The 18,754-nt window shown below is 37.1% G+C and overlaps 2 protein-coding genes across 17 annotated transcripts in view; one reads left to right on the top strand and one right to left on the bottom strand.

The window, feature by feature from the left end:
• Positions 1-1,151: 1,151 nt before the first annotated feature.
• LOC125672264 (ubiquitin-like-conjugating enzyme ATG10) lies at positions 1,152-7,860 on the bottom strand. The gene is made up of 6 exons (XM_048908468.2): positions 7,693-7,860; positions 7,378-7,473; positions 3,781-3,913; positions 3,453-3,550; positions 2,154-2,245; positions 1,152-1,731 (listed from the first exon to the last, which is right to left on the bottom strand). The coding sequence occupies exons 1-6, from the start codon at positions 7,843-7,845 to the stop codon at positions 1,644-1,646; spliced, it is 660 nt and encodes a 219-aa protein (XP_048764425.1). The 5' UTR covers positions 7,846-7,860; the 3' UTR covers positions 1,152-1,643.
• Positions 7,552-18,754, top strand: part of LOC125672262 (single-stranded DNA-binding protein 3-like) — a 61,545-nt gene continuing 50,342 nt past the window's right edge. For 8 of the 16 annotated variants that reach the window (XM_048908467.2, XM_048908466.2, XM_048908462.2 and 5 more), the window contains exons 1-3: positions 7,552-7,658; positions 8,823-8,902; positions 9,427-9,499. In XM_048908467.2, coding sequence (XP_048764424.2) covers positions 8,847-8,902; positions 9,427-9,499 — 129 coding nt within the window. In that variant the 5' untranslated portion in view covers positions 7,552-7,658; positions 8,823-8,846. The remainder of the gene's footprint in view (positions 7,659-8,822; positions 8,903-9,426; positions 9,500-18,754) is intronic. The other 8 variants (XM_056163494.1, XM_056163493.1, XM_056163496.1 and 5 more) reach the window with 2 other exon arrangements.

Raw genomic sequence — 18,754 nt, 5'->3', positions numbered from 1 at the left:
ACGTTAATGACAAAACAAGAACTTGACTTCATGAGTTATGACAACTGTTCAATATACTAGAACATATTCTGCATATGATCAATATTTAAATTGAGGCAAGCTACTTGTTGATGTTAGAGTTTTCAACACTCTTGTTTTTATGTCAGAATCTCACAAACTCTATAGTCATGGTGAATTCCAAATACAAGTTATCATTGGGTAAAATGCTGTCCGATGTTTTTCATACCAACTGTTAGGCTATTGTTTACATACTGAATTTGGCAACAGATTACGCCGTTTACCTGATCAAACACAGGGCTCACGGTGGGTGCGACCGTTCAACAAGGGATGCTTACTCCTTCTAAGCACTTGATCCCATATCCGGTGTTTCCACCATTCTCAATTTTGAATTCTTTATAGGATGAGATTGATCACTGTTCATAATCTTCACATTTTTTATTAATATGTGAAATAATTGAGTCCCAATTGCTCATGTTGGAAACTCAAGGGTAAAGTTACACATCCCTTCTTGTCAGCACACTCCTGAACAAAGTTTTACACCTTTTGCTGTGGAGTGATAAAACCTATGAACAAATACCTTATTTAGATGATACATCATGAAATTAGGTACAACATTTTTAATTTGTACTTAATATCATCTTTAACTTGTATAAATTGCACTGTACTGTATAAGCTTTTAAATAAAAATGAGTGTAAACCAGTTTAACAATAAAATATGTTCAAATGAAAACATCTCTGACAAAGTTTCCAAGTTACAGTAGAAAACACACAAAAAGAAAATCCGTGTGAACTTGATAAATCAAATTAAAAAAAAAATATATAGGCTCAACCTTCTCAAACCAATGCTGGTTTCCTCCATGTCCAGTCACCACTTTTTCACAAAACGTATAAAAGGGGGGCAACTCTTTACAATATTTACAAGTGGATTGAATAAATTTCACCTTGTTCTTCATGGGGTCTAGTACTATTATACAGCTATAACGATGAATGAAAGGAACACGATTTGTTGGACAAACTGTTGTCTGGGGTTGCAGCTAATCATGTTGCCTGAATCACTGTAATGTCAATAACTCTTGCTACACATTAGCTGCAGAGCTGCACCTCTCTGAGGAAAAATTGCGATATTTCAGGAAAAACAAAGATTGACCACATTTCATAAAATTTTTCAATTTATTTTCCAAAAACATTGAATCATAATATGTGGTACAGCTGTACATGTATTGGCATTATCACTGAATGAAATGTGCATGTAATAAATGAATTAAACACTTCATCAGTCAAAAAATCATGATGTTGGACTGTTTGGTCCAACATTGCCCTACAGAAAAGAACTTTTCACAAGTACGCCCAAACATTATATATATTTTTTTATTATAGTAAACTAGTGTTTATATACAGAGAAACTCTAAATCATGAAATGAGATAATGTTCACATATCATTTTGAAACTCTGCCAGATCTCAGTATTACCATGACTGCAACATAACTACCAGTAAAGCACAATGCATGAGCTCTACATGTTAATGCTTATTTAGACTTAGTTCTGTATCACCTTAAGCATAATATGTAAATTTCCATCACTATTCTGTCTTCTTCTAACCTAGAGCAGGCTCGAATTTTTTCTGGGGTAGTCAGGGCGGGGCATCAGCTGGCACTGTGTTTACCGTACTCCAGGGGAAGGTGTAATCCAACTACAGGACCAACAGCACTCAGCCATGAAATTATATACTGCCTGAAACAGAACAGAATAGGAAAGGTGAATAACTCCTCCCCCAATATAAGAGCACTCAGCCATGAAATTATATACTGCCTGAAAAAGAAAGGCCCTCCCCCAATATAACAGCACTCAGCCATGAAATTATATACTGCATGAAAAAGAAAGGAAATAACCCCTCCCCCACTATAATTCTACATGTACACCTACAATATAAATACACAGCACAGAGTACATGTATATTAAAATTCATTATCAGTTACATGACTAAAAGGGAACATCAGGTTGTTCAATCACTGAGGCTGAAATTCAATGTGTCATCAGTAAATGAATAATACATGTATCATTATAAGTAATTAATGAAATCATAATAAAGAAATGAGTGATATCATAAACAAGGGAAATTAATGATATTTAGATAGCTGATTTTTTCAGTTTACCTTTTGTCTGTTAGCGTTGGGGTGTTTTTCATCAGGTCTGCAGTATGACATGGATGCAAGTGGTAAAATGGAAGACCTAGAAGTGGGTGTTCCTTCAACCAATGAAAATGTTTTCCTTCAAATTTTATCAGCATTCAAATTTTGTTGCAAACAAAACCCATACATATGTTTAACAAGGACAATTAATTAAGCTGGTGGGTTATAATTTTTTTTAAATCAGAGAAGTTTTGTTTGGTCTGTCTCTATATTTGAAGTGTGTAAAAATCTAAACATTAATCCCTGGCCTCAAGACCTTAAACTAAGAATAGACTCAAGTCAAACTTTGGATTACTTTATACCTTAAGATTTATCTAGCAGAGGTGTTAAAAAAACCTGCTGTTTTATAAAAAAAAAAAAAAAAAAAAATCAAATACAGTAAAATATCTGTATCTCGAATATCGTTTATCTCGAATACCCTGCTTGAGTCGAAGTCGACCGCCGGTCCCGGCTGTTTTCCCTATATAAATGATTTCAAAAACTTCTGATATTTCGAACACGGTAATCTCGAATACCCTGCTTATGTCGAAGTATTTTCAAGATCCCATGCCCTAAATTCACCTGGTTTATCTCGAAGTGCAGTCAATTTTCCGCTCTGCTTACCATGACTACACCAATTATAATTACTAACCGCTAATCCACGCTCGCCTTTTGCGAGTAGTCCCAGGTCGCAATAATTGGTTCAACAGCTTGGGTGATTAGTGAAGCCTTCCAATATTATGCAAGAAGTTCACCGTCAATTATGAACTAACACGCCTGATTTCAGGGGTAGTGTTTTGAATGATACACGCTATATCATTAACATTTGGGTTAAATAAACGCACACAATTGTCGAAGTGCGCTTGATGGTAATGCTCACAATAACGATAACGCATTTAATAATACACGCTTCATCTTTGAAACATCAAATATCCTCCTTTAAAAAATATATACTCAAGATCGATTTTGGATATCTCGAACCCCCGGATATCTCGAAGTTTTTTCGAAGTCCCTCAGACTTCGAGATAGAGATATTTTACTGTATATACACTGAAAATTTTATTTAGATATGAAAATTATTTCAAATGTTAGTTGGATTTGAAATTTAGACTTAATTTAAAAGTCTACTCTCAGTTTTTGGTCTTGCGGCCTGATTAGCCAACACTTAAATGAGGAATAACTATTGTGTAAATTAAGTAAACAACATATACCAAGGATCTCAAATCAAATGGAAAGCACTATAGAAGACTTATAACGGTGTTGGTTTTTATTACATATTACTACCTGTTGCGAGACAAATGTCCACCTCTCCTGAGACAATCTATCTTTATGCACATCTGGCACCATATTCCAGATTTCCTCCAAACTTACCAGCTTTCCATCTGAAAATATCCCAATCTAGTACATGTTACTCAAACACAAACATAAATTTCATAGGAAATACAGCCATCTCCTTTTCAATGATAATATACTAAAGCCTTAATACCAATAAATTTAACTTTTTATACAATATCTTATTTTGTTACATAGAACAAGTAAAAAAATATGATATTTGGAAAATATTTATCAGTATGAAGCAACACAGCTCTTAATGTAGCAAAATTATGTTTACTTTGCATATGTACATTGAAGTACAGCACAGGTACGGAGTAGCTCTGACTGTACAGGATGTGAAATTCATATGTTAAAATACTCAGGTCCTTATTGTCATCAGTCCTAAGAGTTGAGGCATCTTCCTCTTCTATCTGTAAAGTTAAGAATGTTACATGAATAAAAAAAGAGTTATCTTTCTTGTAAACAAGATACTATATCACCTCTAAATCTGACAATTTTATTTCGTTGTAAAAATGTGCTATTAAGAAAGTTTTGTATGAAACTTTAAATAAATTTAAAATGTAATTTTGCTTCATGCAGAGCCTCTGAACAGGTTTTCTCTAACACAAATATTAATACCCAAAGTTTATAAATCCTTTTCTTTTCTGTCATTAAAATGGTAAATCACAATTTTTCAACAAAATTTTCCAACACTAAAATGACAGCTAATTTTGCTTTTCATTTTTTTTCTACATTCACTGGAATAAAAGTAAGTGTTTTTCTTATGTACACATCACATAAAAAAACTTATCTTGCATAAACTTTTCACAGCTTTAATTACTACACAACCAATGCACAAATTTTAACTATACGTGCAAATTTCAAAATAACTCAAAACACTTCAACATTGTTGAGTATGTATAAGGGGTCTCAAGGTTGTTCATATCAATGACTGTACTTCCATAAAAGAAGAGGTCAGGGGCCACAACCCTCACATGAACTGTATTATTTGTACATTTGGATCTTCATCCATGAAAATGCTTATATGCAGAGACATATGAAACAGAGATTAGTAACTTCCCCAAGTCTCTTCCTCTCACCTCTGGTCGGCGCGAGTTCGAATCCCGCTCACGTCGGTAAGTGAGAAAGTTTCCCAGTTTACTTTCGGAAGGTCGGTGGTCTCTTCCCAGGTACATTGCATCTGGGTTCTCTCTTCCACCAATAAAAACTGGGCGCCACCAGATAACTGAAAAATTGTTGAGTGTGGCGGAAAACAGCAAAACAATCAATATATCACAACCCATGTACCATGGTAAAAATGCACACACTAATTTAAATCACATATAATACCATCTTAATAATCAAAAATATCAAGTTCAAACCCTCCAAATCCTATCACTGAAACATTTAAGATCTAATAATTTTGTAAGATATTTCGCTTCAAAGTAAAATGAAAGTGAAATATCAAAAGGCGACACATAACTTTAAATCGGCAAGATTTCAGAAAATATTTTACTAATAGTATATTTGTTAATTATCAATTTTTCCCCAAAACTTGTTAAGTTTGATTACATAAATAATTAGAGTGAAATAAATTTAACATCAATTCAGTGAATTTATTGGTGGGACAATCATATACATTTTAAGCAGTACCACACCACTAAGGGGCAAGATCAAAAGATCGATGTCGGATAAAAATCTAAATTCAAATAGTTATAGGGGGAGGGGGATAAAAACTCCCATAAGTTTCTGTCATTCGACATCAATTACACTTTGGTGGAAAAAGAAAAAAGACAAATGACTATTAAAAACCACATAATAATATAATATTAAAATTATAGTTTTAAAGTGCACTTTCATTTGTGAATAAACGGTAGAAAGGGTATACAGAGTATTGTTTATACTCGTACGTTTTTACTTGTTAATCAATTAGTTTTGTAGTAATTGGGGCTATATGGACCGTGGATATCGGCCTGGGTAGCTCAGTGGTTAGAGCACCCGACTAGTAAAGAAGGGGTCCCGGGTTCGATTCCCGGTCCAGCCTAAGATATTCTCCTCTCTCCTTTAAATACTACAGTTGGTGCCGTTTACCATCTCTGGATTTGCAGGTGAAACTCCTGCCAGGGGCGAAAAGAATCTGGGTTGTGTGTCTTCGAGGGCGAAGACAAATTAAGGAGAGAGGAATGTAGTAGTTAGGGATATACGGACGGTGGATATCGGCCTGGGTAACAGTGGTTAGAGCACCTGACTAGTCTCCTTCTTCTTGTCGTTCGCCTCTACACTTGGATTTCTGCTTCCTCTACGAATCTGGTGGTCTTCTGTAAGTCCTCCACTGTTCCAAATAGCTTTTCCTGGATGGTTGTTGGTAATGGCCATATCCTTTGTCTCAATGCCTGATGGTTCTTGCATGTCTGTAGAATATGTGTTCTATCTTGTTCTGCCTCACCACAGGGACACATTGGGGATGGTACCACTTTCATCACTCTGTTCAGATGTTTGTTTAGTCTATTGTGTCCTGTCCTCAGTCTGAATATGACGGTTTGTTCAGGTCTTGACAGATGGTGGTAACTGTCTTGATGGTTGGATTTTCTATACAGAGATTTGATTATGGTTTTCATCTCTGCAAGGCAGACTGGGTTTTCCTCCTGTTGTTGTCCAGCACCTTGTTTTGCGAGAAAGTCAGCTTGTTCATTACCATAGACTCCACAGTGTGAAGGGATCCATTGTAGCACTGTTATGCGACTTTGAATGTTAAATAGCGCCTGTTCTAGTAATGGTAGCTTGTTTGTCAAGCCCTGTAATACAGACAGAGCATCTGTAAGGAAAACAACTGGAGTTGTGATATTGACTTTGTCTGTGATGGTATGTGCAGCATGTCTGATGGCTTTTTCTTCAGCTTTGTAGTTGGAACAATGCAAGCCTGTTGGTATTGCTTCAGATTGTTGCTCTCCATTTGGATATTGGATGTATATACCAGCCCCTCCGTTTTTTATTGCATTTGTGGCTAAGCACCTGACTAGTAATGCAGGGGTCTTGGGTTCAATTCTTGGCCCAGCCACAGTTGCGTATGCCTGTTATAATGGTCTGCAACATGCGAATTAGGCAAATTATAGCCTTTAAAAATGTTTTTCATGAAGATATTTCTATCCAATCTATTGTAGTGGCCAGCCGGGTTTGATAGCTGAAGGCCAGATAGCTCAGTTGGTAGAGCACCTGACTATAAGGTTTCAGGGGGCCTGGGTTCGAACCATGGCGTGGTCTGATGCATTAAACCATAACAATCTATCCTATTGTGGGTCAACCTACTCAATTGTACAGATTATTATCAATGTATACACAAACTGTAGCAAAATATATATCATCGTTGTTATACTATGTAAAAGTTTCTAGAAATTGTCCCCAATCCCTCACATTAATTAGCTTCCTACGAGCCTGTAATACTTGTAGTATTTGACATATTGAAATGTAATCACTCTCATATAATGCATTACATTTATCAATGTTTTGCCAGTAGAAAATCTATGCGGTTTCAAGGTATATCATTTCTATAATAAAAGCACGGTAAACGACTCAACATGAAAATCTATATAGTTCAGGAAGAAATGTCCAAGTCGTGATGTAAGAACAACAGAAGCATGGAGTAACTTCTGTTTACCTACCAACCAATATTCCTGAAGTAATGACAATATCATTTTGTTTGCGGGACCAATATGAGTGTATTCTACAATAAAGTTATTCTTTAAAGCCATTGCTATTGAAGTGGGGTCATGAACACTGCCGCAAGAGCCCATGCGATTTCTCTGTGACTGGATTTCACGTGAGCGTTGTGGCCCGTGGACCTCTTCTTATAATATATTATCAATAAAAAACGAAGTTGTTTTATTTCCAATAAAACCTCAGTGACGTTGTGAAAATCTGCTCCTTCCAACGTATTTTCGTTGCTTTCTGTTCTTTTCATGTTTTCTTTTGCCATTACGTATCTACTTCCATCCTGCAAATAATATGAATACAGTGTTATTTTTTTTTCAAAATTGAAAACGAAATGGTTACACCCCTTTTGTCTGTTCGGAGCGTACACCTGGCTATAATAAAGCCCGAGGAAAGCGAAAGCCTTTGTGTTGGATAAAAGAGATGTGTGTAGACGTTGTTTCATCTTGATTCTGATGACTTTATACAGTAAGTATGAAAACGAGGATACTTCTAGACATACTTTTGTTTTCATTATCGTCCATTTTCCGTCGATTTTGTCCGAAAGTGTCAGAAAGTAAATAATGCTGTCCCAAAATTCGTCTTCCAAAATTGAACCTGCCGCCATGATGGCAGGTTCTCTGTCGGGGAGGTAAAAGGAATGACCAATACACATGTCGGGTCTATGGGGTCAAACATGTGTAATCGTTTATTATTGTTGTAAACACGTTTGTTTCGATATATTAGGCTGTGAATTTTCGTCGAAAAATTATTAAAAGCATTTTCCCCTTTTATTTTGATTTTTAAATACTTTTTATCGAAACCCGGCTTTTGTACTATAAAATGCAATAAATCTAGATGGGTTTCCTGTCTGTGCCTCAAGTGTAGATTGGCAGTTTCTAGATCCCCATATTTATTGAGCAAAACTGCCTAGAAAGTAGGTCAGGATATATCTCTACTATTTGAAAATATTTTGAAGTTGACAGGAAAGTGAATTTTGAAACAATATTATGTAACAGTCATCTTTATAATGTTAGAATATTGTTGTAGGCCTATTCTTGACTAATGTAAAATGGTGTCCTACTAGTCTCCGAACACATGCAGAAAAAACCCGAAATACAATAATACATTCATAAATCCAGTAAAATACTATCGCAGATAATACTAGGGAAAAGAAATATATTTGTATTATATTGTATTTTCAGAATTTACTTAAAATTCTGGTATTAAAAGTTTGTAATGTATTGAAGTCTAGATTTAATAGAAATATATTTTTAATATTTCTGGCCTGGTCGAACATCATTCACTGTAAGAAACGAAAGAATTAGGCTTATACAGAAAAATGATTTTTCTAAATAAAAGAAAAATTTAAAATGTTTTAATGGTTTCTAAACGCATTTTTATTTTTTATTCTTTCGATGGCCATAGTTTTCTTTTGTTTACATCTTCACCGTAGGAAAATATCTATAACTTGATAAATTTGGCCGCTTGCCAGCCGGTCTTTGTCGCTGTAACACACACATTTCTCAGTTAGATGGTTTCTAGATCGCAGATTCTGCTATAATTAACGCACTAATCGTAGAACGCCTTTCTTCAGTTCTACTTGTGGTTGCTATAGTGACGGGGTCAGTGTCGTCCTTGATATGTTGACAGGTGCGTGACAGTTCAGCTCCCAGCATGTACTCGAAGGGGAAAGGATCCACGGTACCCTCGGATGCCCAAGCTCGAGAAAAGTAAGTGATTTTTATTTTTTCAACATTTTGGGCCATATGAATGCAATCTGACAGGTTATTTCTAGGCTCTGTAGCTTTTTCACCGCGCCTGCAGGTCGCGAAGCGAGTATTTTCCACCTGTGCACAAGTGATGCCCCATTCAAAATGGCTGTTCCCGTTATTAAACATACCCATGTGCTAACATCGAAGACCATGTGGACTTCAAAACAAAAGCCCTGAAGTTCGTTTTTATGTTATTTTGGTGAATTTGGAACCTCTTTTCAATAATCAATAAATCTATTGAACTATATTTTCATGTTTGTATCAAGAACAATACACAAAACAGCTGATACTGGAAAAACATTACTTACTTTCTTTTTCAACCGTTGGCCTAAAGTGAACTTGCATATCAGCTGTTAATTATGTGCAGACAGGGATAAAAAGTTACAAGACTTGATATGATTAGAAAATCGTATATGAAGTTTTGTTGGGTTGTTTTTGAACCGATTTATTTTATATTCATTTCCCTTTTGTGTATTTTGCAGGTTAGCACTCTATGTATATGAATATTTATTACACGTTGGAGCACAGAAAAGTGCACAGACTTTCCTATCGGAGGTAAGTGTGGTAGATAAGTGATGTAATTGTTATTTAGAGTAAGAAGATTGTATGTCATGTCTTTACGATCATTGAGACACACTATGAAACAATAAGAATTACAGTTCTCTAAATGAAACAAGACATGTACAAGAAGTTGGTGAAATCAACTCGTTATATAGTTAGTATTTACTATGGGTAGATGTATTGTTTGAAAAAAAGATATAAAGACATGCATTTGTACGCTTTAATTAAGTCATAGAAATTGTGAAAAAATACAAGAGAACTTATGATATTTGTTGTTTATCAGGATAAATTTGTTTTTTGTGTAGGTTCTTCTGAACATGTTCAACTGAGTGTTTACTAGCACATTTAAAATCTATAATAATGAAATCAAGTAAATAATTTGTGCATGTAGAATAGTTGTATTCCCTCTCAACAACAATCAGTGAACTAGCTTGTAGTCTTTATAATTTCTTAAAGAAATGTTCTATATCAAGTTTTTCTTTTCTGCACTCCTGGGCAGAATGTTGAATGTCACATCCTCATTTTATTAAATATTCACATAAGAAATTATTAATCCGACTCTTCTAACATGGATTTTTTTTTAAGACCGCATTTTTTTTTTGTATAAGCAAGTTTTATAGTCAATAATTTCCTTTGCTTTTAAACAAATACGTACCAGATATATGTCTGTAAACTTAATACCCTGGTTTAATGATAGGGAACAGAGGAAATTTGACTTTGCATACACTTATGATTAGTTAATCACATATAGAAAAGTTTGGTATAAGAAGGGGCACTTATTCTTCACAGATTGGAAATAGCTGTGGGGGCAGGCTGTTCTGGCTCTGTTGCAAAAGTGTATTTAATAGTGCTTTCACATTTTCAAATGTACATTGGATGTTAGCATCACATACTTAATATACTAAGCAGATATGATCAATATGTAATGAGATATGCTTTTGCTATAGTATATTTAAAACTGGAAGGGATGTAAGTAGTAATCATAACACTGTACACAATCATTTTATGTTGTGTGTTTGATAGTTAGGAGTTTTCTTCATGATCATCCAAATTTTGCCATTTATGTCATATATTCCCTGTAAGATGTGGTGTATATTTGAAGGAGGATGTACCTTCATGCAGTGTATGTGAAAATATTTACTGACACATCAGGAAATATAAGTAATATCATACCATGAAGGAATTACTTATTGGACTAAACAAATGTCAGTTAATCAAGTTAAACTGTCAGATGTTTGTTCAGATTGTTTCTCATTAACAGTTACATGTACAGATTAAAGAAAGGGAGAAAAGAAGGGATGGTTCATTTCCTGATTTGTCCATCTCTTACTCCCACTCCCTTTTCCACACCTCACTTTGTCTCACCACCCCCCCACCCCCACCCCACCCCAACCACCACCACCACACACACACTACCCCCTTTCACCATATTTCCCTACTGTAATTTTCTGATTCATTTTCCATTTGCTTTACCTCTGTCCTCAGCCTCCCATTTAGGCCAATTCAACTTAATTGATAGATTATCATACCCGCCTGCCCCTTGAAAATTGGCCTGCCCCAAATTTTTTTATTATGCCAAACTTGCGATTTCCGGAAAATTTTCATGTTTGACTCTGGTATTTTACACTTCTTGTTTACATTACAAATAGATCTATATGGTTTTCTTAATTTCTCGCGTTCTTACAGGCGTAAATCTTGAAGAAGTTCAGTATATTTCTGTTTGAAATTAAAGCTTAACCTGGAATTCGTCTTTGAAAATAGGATAGATTGATAGTCATCTGGCATTAAATGATGCACTTCTGTTGAAAAAAAACTCGTTTGTCTCTAATATTTTTCTCAGAAAATAAAATCCTCCAAACTGCCCCATACTTTTTGGTGGCCCTGGATGATAATCTACTAATTAAGTTGAATTGGCCTTATGTGTGTACTCCTCTTCTAACTAACCCCCAACCCCGACCTGAAATTTTCCAAATCATTTTTTATTAGATCCCTTCGTTCCTCTTTTCTCTGCTTATCCACATTGACCTTATCTCTGCCTCGCTTCATATTGACCTTATCTCTGCCTCACTTCATATTGACCTCATCTCTGCCTCACTCCACATTGACCTTATCTCTATGCCTCGCTCCATATTGACCTTATCTCTGCCTCACTCCACATTGACCTTATCTCTGCCTCACTCCACATTGACCTTATCCCTGCCTCACTCCACACTGAGCTTATCTCTGCCTCACTCCACATTGACCTTATCCCTGCCTCACTCCACATTGAGCTTATCTCTGCCTCACTCCACATTGACCTTATCCCTGCCTCACTCCACATTGAGCTTATCTCTGCCTCACTTCATATTGACCTCATCTCTGCCTCACTCCACATTGACCTTATCTCTATGCCTCGCTCCATATTAACCTTATCTCTACCTCACTCCACATTGACCTTATCTCTGCCTCACTCCACATTGACCTTATCCCTGCCTCACTCCACATTGACCTTATCTCTGCCTCACTCCACATTGACCTTATCTCTGCCTCACTCCACATTGACCTTATCTCTGCCTCACTCCACATTGAGCTTATCTCTGCCTCACTCCACATTGAGCTTATCTCTGCCTCACTCCACATTGAGCTTATCTCTTGGAACATGCATCCACTCCTACTGATCATCCCACTTTTCTGTCTCCACATTGGACGTACCACCAATCTTGATGCACGTTTTTCTTTCTCTTCACTTTTTTCTTCTCACTTCCTTTATCCACATTGGTTCTGCCTTCTCACCTGCTGCACATGACTTCCCTTCACCCCACGGTAACTTAGTGTAGAGCGTTCACCTTGTGGGTCCGAGCCCCATTCATGCCATGGCTGCATCAAGGTAGTATTGCTCCTTTGCCAAACACTCAGAATTTAGGAATGAGAATCACAGGTTTTTCGAATTTGACCTTTAACAATGAGGTTTCATGTCACGGCAGGCATTGGCATGTCAAAGAACCCTCACTGCTATGACCCTGAGCACTAAGCATAGGTCTAAGTTTGTGGTACTTCACTTACAGCTGGTGACATCTCAATATAAATGAAAAATTTCTCAACGGGACATAAACAACCAACCAACCAATCAACGCCTCACTTGTCACTCCATCTCACTTTCTCACTCTCCACATTGGCCCTACTGTCTCCCCCGCTGCTCATGACTTCATACTTCTCACTACCTAGCTTCATGTTGAAACCTATCTTTTCCCTGCTGCTTAATTTTCCTTTACTCCGTCATTTTTCTGACTGCTTCATCGGCATTCTTAAAATTCCTTTTACAAAAGTCAATCGTTTAGACTGACTATTATTTAAACTTTGTCAGTCGGACAGATTTTTGCAAGTCCAAAACAATTCAATAACACACATTAATTAAACATTTTGTTAATACCTTTCCTTCTTCAGCTCCATCTTCCACACAGATCTTAAGATTTTACTTTTATTTTCACCTTTATCTTGCTCGGATACTTCTCCGTCTCTTTACTTTCACACTCCGAGTCCTCACTTTACTCAATCTTTAATTTTCCCACTCTGTCTCCCTTTCAACTTCCTTATTCTGTCTATCAACTTCCCTCTCATTTTCACTCACTCTCTCTTTCTTTTGTCTTATCAGTGATTGATGTTTCTTTCTTTCTCTGAGTCTGGGGTTTTGTTTTCCGTAACCCTGTAGTTTTTTCACCTAGCAATACAATGGTTTTTAGGGGCTTTAGTATTGCATCTTGGATCAATTCATATCACACATTTCATCATGTTCATGGCATTTTTATCATCAAAAAGTAACCACTCCTCTTCCTCTTTCCAGTTTTCCTTTAATTCACATGGGGACGGGATTTTTTTTCTTAATTCTGTACAGTTTGAGTATCTAACTTTATGTTTTTTACCATCTTGTTCACCAATGATTGCTTGGCATTAACATGCATTAGAAAAGCCTTTTTGTCATTTAGAAAAGCATTTTACATATTAAGAGTAAGTTGCTCGAAGGGAATTGGAATGAAATTTAGTCGAATTTGCAATAATTGTTCCATTGGTACCTATATGTCATTTGGACTGACACAGAACCTGAATGAATTAAACATTTAATATTTTTATCAGACTTAAAGAATTGAAATATTTCAAAAACACTGCCTTGCTCCACATTTGCTACATATGATTTCCCTTCACCCCCTCCTACACCTCACTGCCTCGTTCCACATTGGTTCTACCTTCTCTCTTGCTGCACGTGATTTCCCTTCACTCCCTCCTACACCTCACTGCCTCATTCCACATTGGTTCTACCTTCTCTCCTGCCACACATGACTTCCCTTCACTCCCTCCTACACCTCACTGCCTCATTCCACATTGGTCCTACCTTCTCTCCTGCCACACATGACTTCCCTTCACTACCTCCTACACCTCACTGCCTCGTTCCACATTGGTCCTACCTTCTCTCCTGCCACACATGACTTCCCTTCACTCCCTCCTACACCTCACTGCCTCATTCCACATTGGTCCTACCTTCTCTCCTGCCACACATGACTTCCCTTCACTCCCTCCTACACCTCACTGCCTCGTTCCACATTGGTTCTACCTTCTCTCTTGCTGCACAATACTTCCCTTCACCCCTTTGTCCCTGCTCTTACTCCCTGCCTAGTTCCACGTTGGAACTTGCCTCCTTTCCCTGTTGCACATTGCTGCCTTTCGTTCCACTTCCCTACTGCTTTTTTCTGCAACACTCCTCTTTGATCCTACTTTCACTTGACTTTCAGTCATCCTACTTCCATTTCTCTCTACCATCTTGTACTACTTTCTACTCTACCTTTAACCTCATCTCTTTTGATTTTCCTGAGGATAGGAGCACTTGGTTTATATTTTGATATGAAATGTGGTTTGAACGTCATATCCAATGGCATATTACATGTAGCTGAATATCGTGTGTATCTCTGTACACAAAGATGTTCTCTTGAAATTTGTTTCTGTTGATTTGAACATTCATAGAGTGAAATGTTTAGACTTTGCCTTTTTAAAAGGAAAAGCATACCGGACATGTGATGGCTGAACCCAACCATAAAAGTTCAATCCTGTCTAATGCAGTGATCATCGGGCTGTGTTAGAGATTTGATTTTTTCCAACAATTTTGATGGATTCTGCAATAGATATATTTCAAAATAAAATGTTATTACATACGTCTGGTATGTGAAATTTAAAAAAGTCCTTGAAAGGCTTAAATCAACGATGGATAGACTATTCGTCAATGGTTGAACCACTGTACTACTTGTTCAACACAACATTTTGGCAAATGTACCAGTTGTGGTGAGGGTGCTAGCTTCACAACCGGGAGGTGCCAATCCAATGCCCCAATCCTAGCAAGACACTGAATAGAGCATGGGTAGTGATTGTTTCTTTGTCAGTTGCCTGGCATTTTGAAGTGAAGTGCATGGTTTCTTGGGTATGACCTTGAAAATGGAAGCCCTGTGTCATGGTGGGTGTTGGCACATTTAAGAAACTTGCTGCTCTGGTCTTGACTGCCGCAGTGGTCTAGAGGTTAGAGTGTTCGCCCCACATTTAGAAGGCTGGGGTTTGAATCCCGGCTGCGACAGACTAAAGTAGTTAAAACAGGTAGTGACAATTCCATCACCAAACGCTCAGCATCAGGTGTGAATGTCCTGGATCCTTGGAGATGACCTTAAAAACGGATGTCCCATGTCACAGTAGGTGTGGCATGCTAAGAACCCTCACACTGCTCAATGGCCGTAAGCGTCGAGGAAAGGCCTAAATTTGAAGTCCTTCACCAGTATTAGTGATGCCTCCACATGAGTGAAAAATTCTTGAGTGAGACGTTAAACAAGATACAATCAATCTTATCATGCTTAGGCCTTGCGTCAAAGTTTGTGGCACTTCACCTAAAACTAGTGGCATCTGTACATGAGTGAAAAATTCTCCGAACTGGGCATATAACATCATACAAACCAACAGCAAATGTATTAGCCATTCAACACTATGTACATTTGGAAAGAGAGGTTCTACACTGCAAGATGGTAAGCATGATACAGATTCTATTTATAATTACTACGTCATGCTGACTTTCGTATTCCATGGCCACAAATAACAAATGATTGGTGGATCCAGTAATTTCTTGTCGCCCTAAGTAAGAAATATAAATGGTTAAATTCCTTGTTATGTGGATGACATTTTAATGTCATGATATTATATCCTTTCTGAGTATGCCTCGGCAACAGGAAAAAACAAACATATGATGTGTGATTGCCAGTAACCAATATCTTGGATGGAGAGGAGGTAATATTCCTCACACGACCATGAGAAGACCAGTAGTTATCAAAGGTTTAGTGTTGATTGTAAATTTAAGCCCCCTGATCCCTTTGATGGGACAACAGTAGGAGTCGGGATAAGATCCCACACACTTTGAGAGCCTCACCCAGTACCTATTGATGGATGGTTTTATATATATATATATATAGAGAGAGAGAGAGAGAGAGAGAGAGAGAGAGAGAGAGAGAGAGAGATTAATGTGTTGTATCAACTAGTGAAAGTTATCTCAAAGTCAAAAGTCAATTGTTTCAAATTGAATCCATCCTCCTCAAATCTGTAGCTCAGCATCAATTTCTGACTTCAACTTGGATCATTCCATTGACTAGATTTGGATACATGAAAACTGTGATGTTTAAAACTCTGAAGTTGCAGATGAAAGTCCTAGAGATAGAAAGTCCCCAGTTTATAACATATGACGCCAGCTTAAGCTGGTGGTACTCATTTACAGACCAGACCATGCAGATGTAGTCCAAGGACTCGACAGGCACCACCAATTCACCATACAGGACATGATAGGCACCACCAGGTCACCATATAGGACATGACAGGCACCACCAGGTCACCATACAGGACATGACAGGCACCACCAGGTCACCATACAGGAAACGACAGGCACCACCAGGTCACCATACAGGACACGACAGGCACCACCAGGTCACCATACAGGACATGACAGGCACCACCAGGTCACCATACAGGACACGACAGGCACCACCAGGTTACCATACAGGACAAACCAGGTCACCATACAGGACATGACAGGCACCACCAGGTCACCATACAGGACATGACAGGCACCACCAGGTCACCATACAGGAAACGACAGGCACCACCAGGTTACCATACAGGACTTCAAACCAGGTTACCATACAGGACTTCAAACCAGCAAACTTTGGATAGTTAGCAAAATTCATCTGACCAGTGTTTTGTGCAGCACTGAAGGAGGTGGGAGTGGTATTGTTGCTGAGGGGGAAGGGGGGGGGGGGCTACGATGATTACATGAAGGAGTGTTTATTGAAAAATGACAATTGCCAGGATAAAATTGACTCCAATCAAAAGAGAATTTATATGGTGAATGTGTGTATTGTTTTTGTAAGGTCATTTGTACACTGTCAACACAATTATTATTTTTTTTTTTTTTTGGTATTAGATGGGTACAGTACACATAGAGTGGGAGTTGAATGCCCTTAAATGGTTCTTCTCTTCAACAGTGTCCAAAATTTATGGAAATAGGCTTGAAGTTTAAAAAAAAAAATGTCCATCAACTAATGTCTTTGTTATTTTGAAGTGTTGTGACACTGCCTCTTCTGTGATGGACTGTCTGTATTATATATCGGTAATTGTGTGCCGTTTTTTCTACTTTAGTATTTCCTTGTTATTCCTACATGTGTAGCATTTTTTATGATGTGATGTAGGAAGCTTAGTAATGCAGTATTATTTGAGTGAAAAGCTATCACCACTACATCAACTTCATCATCAAGTATGGTCCATCACTTGAACACTGGTTTTGGTAGATTTTTCCGGAAGGATTGAGAGAAAGAAACAGAAAGAGAAAGAGAGGGAAAGAGAACATTAGACAAGATAATCAAAACTCCCACTCTTTATGATCAGGGTTAATAGTTCCTTCTTTATTGTGGCTTTGAAGAAAATGTTCCTTTCATTCAGAAATCTGTTTTATTGTTACACTTCACTGCATTGATATTCTAATTTTAAATTTATATTTTCCGGTGTTAGGAATCTGACATGTGAAATTGTGTAAGTTTTCATAGAAAGATGTTCATGTGTAGATCAAAGAATATGTACTTAATGTATTGATCTTTTTAAAAGAAAATGATTTTGGAAAAAGCTTGTCAAAAATGGAATTACTTTTGACTACTGTAAATGTAGTATATGTCATGTGTAATTGTTGGGTTTTGTGTTAACAGTAGTTCTCAAGTTTTTAAAAAGAGTGAAATGGTAACTTTTTGTAATAATAACATATAAGTGGGGGTGGAGAGAGAGAGAGAGAGAGAGAGGTAGAGAGAGAGAGAGGTAGAGGTGTTCTTTAAAAGATTAACCAGATTAATATATTCAGTTCATAGTATAAAATGATGAGATTATGGGGAAATTCCTTTTGGTTATACTTAGTCAGTTTCTCCTTGTAAAGCTTCCCTATTTTGCTCTTCAGTGAACATGACAAATATATACAAATGCTGAAAATGTAAACTTTGAACTTGTATGTGAGTTTTTGAAATAAGGAAAAGAAGACATCAACATCATTTTTGGGTTGAGACCTGGGTATTTCTGAGAAATACAGATTTCTTAAAAAAGATTCTGTTGCATATATATATAATAAATCTAAGATCATGGTCAAGTGAAAAGAGGAAGTTGCATTGTGAATCTAAACTTGAACTAGAGTCAGAAGAGAGAGTGCAGTGGTGACCTGTATGTGTGTGAGGAGTGTACTTCCTAAATCAGATGGAAGCTTGATCTGAGCACTGTTTCCTTCAGTGCTGTTATCAATTAAGCATCTAGATCTATCAGATAATTTGAAAATTAATTTTTTATATATGAATATGCTTTGTTACATTCTATTGGGAAAATATTAAAGCATGGGCTTTTTTGTCATTTTTGAATGTAAGATTTAAAAAAAAATTTTTTTTAAAGGTAATCAGTTGAATGAATCAGTTGTGCTGTGAAATGCTTGATGTTTGATGGCACTGAACAAACACATCACTTTCACCCATGCAAAAAGTGTTCTGGTTCACTGGCCAGCATTGCTGTGTGAGGGGCCCTAGGACATACCTACATTGTGTGTGTGACATAGACATAGTGAGGACACATGTGCCTGCATGTGCTGTCTGTTTGAAAAACACATTCAGAAGAAACATGCACACACACAAACACACTCTTAAATGAACATTTGTTGGTGTAGGACCAGCATTG

The sequence above is a fragment of the Ostrea edulis genome, chromosome 4, assembly GCF_947568905.1.
Source record: "Ostrea edulis chromosome 4, xbOstEdul1.1, whole genome shotgun sequence".
Taxonomy (NCBI): domain Eukaryota; kingdom Metazoa; phylum Mollusca; class Bivalvia; order Ostreida; family Ostreidae; genus Ostrea; species Ostrea edulis.
Note: the sequence above shows the minus strand (reverse complement) of the source record. Positions and strands in the feature narration are given on the sequence as shown.

Bases quoted from the DNA above. Each gene is read 5' to 3' on its own strand.
- LOC125672264 (XM_048908468.2), bottom strand. From the start codon at position 7,845: ATGTGTATTGGTCATTCCTTTTACCTCCCCGACAGAGAACCTGCCATC. The intron at 7,474-7,692 runs GTATGTCTAGAA...TATTATTTGCAG, and splicing joins GGACGATAATGAAAACAAAA to GATGGAAGTAGATACGTAAT. The intron at 1,732-2,153 runs GTAAACTGAAAA...GTTCTGTTTCAG, and splicing joins CCAACGCTAACAGACAAAAG to GCAGTATATAATTTCATGGC.